At 33.0% G+C, this 4,313-nt stretch overlaps 1 protein-coding gene across 2 annotated transcripts; it reads left to right on the top strand.

Moving 5' to 3' along the window:
• The first annotated feature begins 268 nt into the window (after positions 1-268).
• LOC148621239 (hepatic lectin-like) lies at positions 269-3,751 on the top strand. Of its 2 annotated transcripts, none has more exons than XM_088573981.1 (4): positions 269-373; positions 2,495-2,623; positions 3,084-3,174; positions 3,498-3,751. In XM_088573981.1, exons 2-4 carry the CDS (start codon positions 2,606-2,608, stop codon positions 3,716-3,718), a joined length of 330 nt encoding a protein of 109 aa, XP_088430107.1. In that variant the 5' UTR covers positions 269-373; positions 2,495-2,605; the 3' UTR covers positions 3,719-3,751. The 2 variants fall into 2 exon arrangements, with proteins under 2 accessions (XP_088430107.1, XP_088430106.1); XM_088573980.1 differs by having other exon boundaries at positions 286-373; positions 2,495-2,592.
• The last annotated feature ends 562 nt before the right edge of the window (positions 3,752-4,313 follow it).

Genomic DNA, 4,313 nt, shown 5'->3' with positions numbered 1-4,313 from the left:
AATTGAAAATAAAAGCCCAGAATACGAATAAGCAGACCATAGCAGCAGAAACAAGACAACGTTGTATTTAATTGCATTCTCTTACTGTTTCAGTAATTAGTTTAAGAAACAATATTTCCCTTAATTTAATCCAATTCAGAAAGAATATGTGTTTTACGTATACTGTATAATTTTCTTGCAAAACATCTTTAACAAAACATTTAACAATGTGTATATTTTTCTTGCATTTGTTTCTACGAAAAAAAATTTATCGTTTCATTAGATTTATAGACATTCAAGTAAAATTGTTGAAATATGCACACTGGTCGGTGGCGTGATTGGACGATCTATATCATGACCTTCAGGCAAAATTGTTTGAAAGGGAACACTGAGGGTGCGTCGTCTTTGATTGAGATATATTAGTCTCATAGTCAAGGTCAGATTATCAAATAATGGACTGATTCTACAACTACTGTTATCACTGGTGGATAGATTTTTTGCTCACCCGGCCATAGACCGCGTGAGCTATTGCAATCAACAGCGTCCGTCGTCGTCTTCTCTCGCCGTCGTGAACAATTCTCCAAACATCCTCCTTTCTAAAACTACCAAATGGAATTGAATAAAACATAATATGATTGTTCATTAGAGTATCCTGCAAGAAATGATTTGTCAGACAGCAGTGTTGTGCATATATCTCCAAAACGTTAGGTTTCACCAAATTCTGACATGAGATAACAGTGTTCATAAAGTTGAATAGTAATGACGAAAGATCGCTCTGGGTGGCTATTTTCCCTACAGAAGTTTTCACTACAGAAGTTTTATGGTCGTCATTATGAACTCGTGGATCGTTATTGTGTATCCATCTGCACCATGAAAACTGATTTATTCAACGGGCCATAGTTTTCCTTTCCTCGTTTGTCTACCCCGGACTTGACTTTTTATGAGCAACTCGGCGGGTGTTTCTAGAAAGGCAGAGGACGCTTACCCTACCGGTGCACCTGGTCCATGCTCCCAGTTTTTAGTGGAGTCCGAGTTGCTCATTTGCTTTTGTTACTTTGTATGTATGATTTTAGTTACTTTATGTTCTTTGTTGTGTATGTCTGTTTTCCATGTCTGGTCTTTGTCCCTGGATTACATTCTTTTGATTACCGCTATAACATTGGTTCCCTTGATTACTCTTTCCCGCTTTTTTAATACCTTATTTTAAAGATAATTGGTTTATATAGTAAACATGGCCTCCTGATATAAATGGTGATGACGAACATTTTGAATAGCCATGGTTTAACTTCATCTTATGTTCTTGTCCAGCTAATGTCCCCTCAGACCCAGTGGAATAACAGGGCATGGGGACCCCTGCCTAAAGTTATTACAGAGTTTTTAAAACACAATGGAAGCATTTCCAACATTTTACAGTACCTTGGGTACTTTCTGAATTTACAGCATTGATCATTATATGCTTTTTACAGCATGTTTTTGTCAAACATAGTGACAAAGCTTGATACATTTACTTACTTAGTAAATATGGTATGGTTTGTCAGGTGAGCGATTCAATCTCTCCGAGAGCCTCTTGTTCCTTTATAATCTTAATTTTCAAATTGTTCATTGATTCGATACTACAAATATTTTTTTTATAAAAGGCATAATTTCTATAAGTTTATGCGTTTTATTTGTATTTTATATATATTAGTTCCCTTTTACCTTTAAACCTTAAAATGTTAATTTTTTCTCTTGTTTATCATTCTTATTTTTATCACTGGCGGAAAGACTTACTTTGTATGGTTTTTATTTGTGTATTGCTATTAAGGTTATTTTGACTAATGGTTTTATCTAATCACTAGTGGTCAACAATGCAAGATCGTACAATATATTACAAACTGCGTTAAACCATTATATGATGTAGGCAAATTGCATATAAACACTTTTTCTTAAGATGTCAATGATGTACATCACAGCTATGTGCGTTTTGACGTTTTTGTATGCCAAAGTCCCAACGCGTGAGTGAAAAAAAGAAAGAAATGTATTTCATTTGACAGTATAGTAACAAAACTGGAAAATAATAACCACCGTATATTACATGCATACCACTCAACTTAACATGAAAAAGTATATTTTAAGTTGTAAAATTTTTATGTAATATTCATCTGAATTTTCCATTTGAAACTGAATCGTAGAGATTAAATAATATGTACTCTAGGCGGAACAATTAATTTTTATACCAGTTACATAACAAACCTGGTAATTTTTTTTTCAATTTGTAATATGTCTCGTGAATAACTCCTTGTTCTAATAGCGGTCCCCTCCTTGCCTTTCATTCCATGATTATAGCTAGTTTGATCGTCTTTTAAATTCAAACTCATTGACATAATATTACTTATTGTTTCGAACATTCTTGATTTTGACATAACATTTACATTACATAAGTATTACCTAACACCTTACCATTCTACCACAGATCTTTATCAGATTTGCAATGTTTGATTTGTGGGTCTAATATATGTTTATCGTTTCTCTTCAGGTTTGTGTGTCTGTCTTGACTGTCCATCAGGGTGGACTGTGGGGTTTAACTCATGCTATTTGTTTCATCAAGTACCGCTGAGCTGGGTTGAAGCTTCGGTGCGTAACAATAATGGAATATATCATATTGGTATGGAGATGATATGTTGTTTGATAGTTTTTATCAAGCTGCAACAAATATTATAAGTGTAAAGATGAAAAATTCGAATAAGTATAATACAAAATAATAACTTAAAAGAAACTTCTACTTACCAGCATTTTCTCATTAGAATTTTTCGGTTTTAATTTATAAGGTCATTTGATTTGTACTGAAACAGCTTGCACTATCTCAGCGTATATTCGTTTGTTTACAAATCAAAGCTTTATGAACATATACCTTCAAAACCGATTGATATATCATCAAAAGTTAACCTATTACATAAAGAAAATATAAAGAGCTAAAGATAAAATTTCGTGGTCTATATCTTATATTAACGAAACAATTTGTCGAACCTGGAGTTTTTTTAAAGGAAAAATGGCATATTTTGTTTCTGTTTAATATAATGTAAGGTAATATATATTTATTGGTTAATATTCCTTATCAAATGTAGCATTACTGTATATCGATTGGTTCACATTTGGCGAGAATAGAATCTACACAAGAGAAGAATGAGTTAGCGTCTGAGTTAATTCATCATACAGGTCAGTTGCGAAATGTTGTCAGAAATAATTTTTACATTTTATTGACAGGTGTTTCAATTCATTCTATTTACCATTCTAGTTTTGCAAAACAATATTTGCCTTTTTATTTTGTTAGCACTTAGTATTTGTGTATCCCTCAGTTGGTTAAAAATTTAATCGCGCCTTTGTGAAACTTTAAGGTTTTCATGAACATAATAAATGGAGAAATAATTGTAATGTACTCTGCAAAGTCTTATATTTTAACATACTTTTTTTCTAATTTCACAGATATAGCAAAACTATATGCCCGTTTTAAAATTAATTTGTTTAATTGTCAACTATAGGAAAGTTCTGGTTAGATGGTGTTGATAACGTAAATGAAGGTGATTGGAGGTGGGCTTCTAACTATATCGTAAGAATGAACATAACTTTCTGGAGTCCTGGAGAACCAAATAATAGTGGTGGAAATGAAGATTGTATGGAAATCCATGGATTATGGCATGGATTATGGAATGACCGTACTTGTTCCGTCCGCCAATATAGCATATGTGAAAAGGATGTGTGAATCCTTTTTTAACATAATAAAAGTTGATTATGATCAATAGAGTTTAATATTTTGTAACAAATGATTAACTGGTTGAAAGTTTAACCATATTTCTTTATTTTTAATATATATTACATATTATATTATATATTTGTATTTACATATTATTAGAACTGTCAAATTTGCAATGCTATATTTAATAGAGCCTAGCTGGCCTAGTGGTCTAGGGCGCTGGACTTTGTGCAGGCGGTGTTGCCATAGATGTCACAGCGGTACGAGTTCGAGTCCCGCGGAGAGAAAGATCAAAAATGTGCATCGCAAATTTGACAGTTCTAACATCGTTGGGAATTTTTCAGACCTTTCCATACGTTTACATATCTTCCCTGTATCAATTTGATCCGATGGAGCAGTGTAGTGAATAGAGTCGTCACATTCTGAAACGTTTATGTAATATTGATTTGTTGTGACATTCATCATTAATTTGATCCTCTATCCTACAAAAAAACATCTAAATGAACTGTCCCGTACTACAATACATCGTTTACTAACTTACATCCCTAGATTAACCCTACGATGAGGAATGACCCGGCCAGCGAAAGCTATATTTTATATAGCC

The sequence above is a fragment of the Perna viridis genome, chromosome 3, assembly GCF_037379345.1.
Source record: "Perna viridis isolate PV_CMFRI_1.1 ecotype Kerala chromosome 3, ASM3737934v1, whole genome shotgun sequence".
Lineage (NCBI taxonomy): Eukaryota > Metazoa > Mollusca > Bivalvia > Mytilida > Mytilidae > Perna > Perna viridis.
Note: the sequence above shows the minus strand (reverse complement) of the source record. Positions and strands in the feature narration are given on the sequence as shown.

Bases quoted from the DNA above. Each gene is read 5' to 3' on its own strand.
- LOC148621239 (XM_088573980.1), top strand. From the start codon at position 295: ATGCACACTGGTCGGTGGCGTGATTGGACGATCTATATCATGACCTTC. The intron at 374-2,494 runs GTGCGTCGTCTT...GTTTCTCTTCAG, and splicing joins TTTGAAAGGGAACACTGAGG to GTTTGTGTGTCTGTCTTGAC. The intron at 3,175-3,497 runs GTCAGTTGCGAA...TGTCAACTATAG, and splicing joins TGAGTTAATTCATCATACAG to GAAAGTTCTGGTTAGATGGT.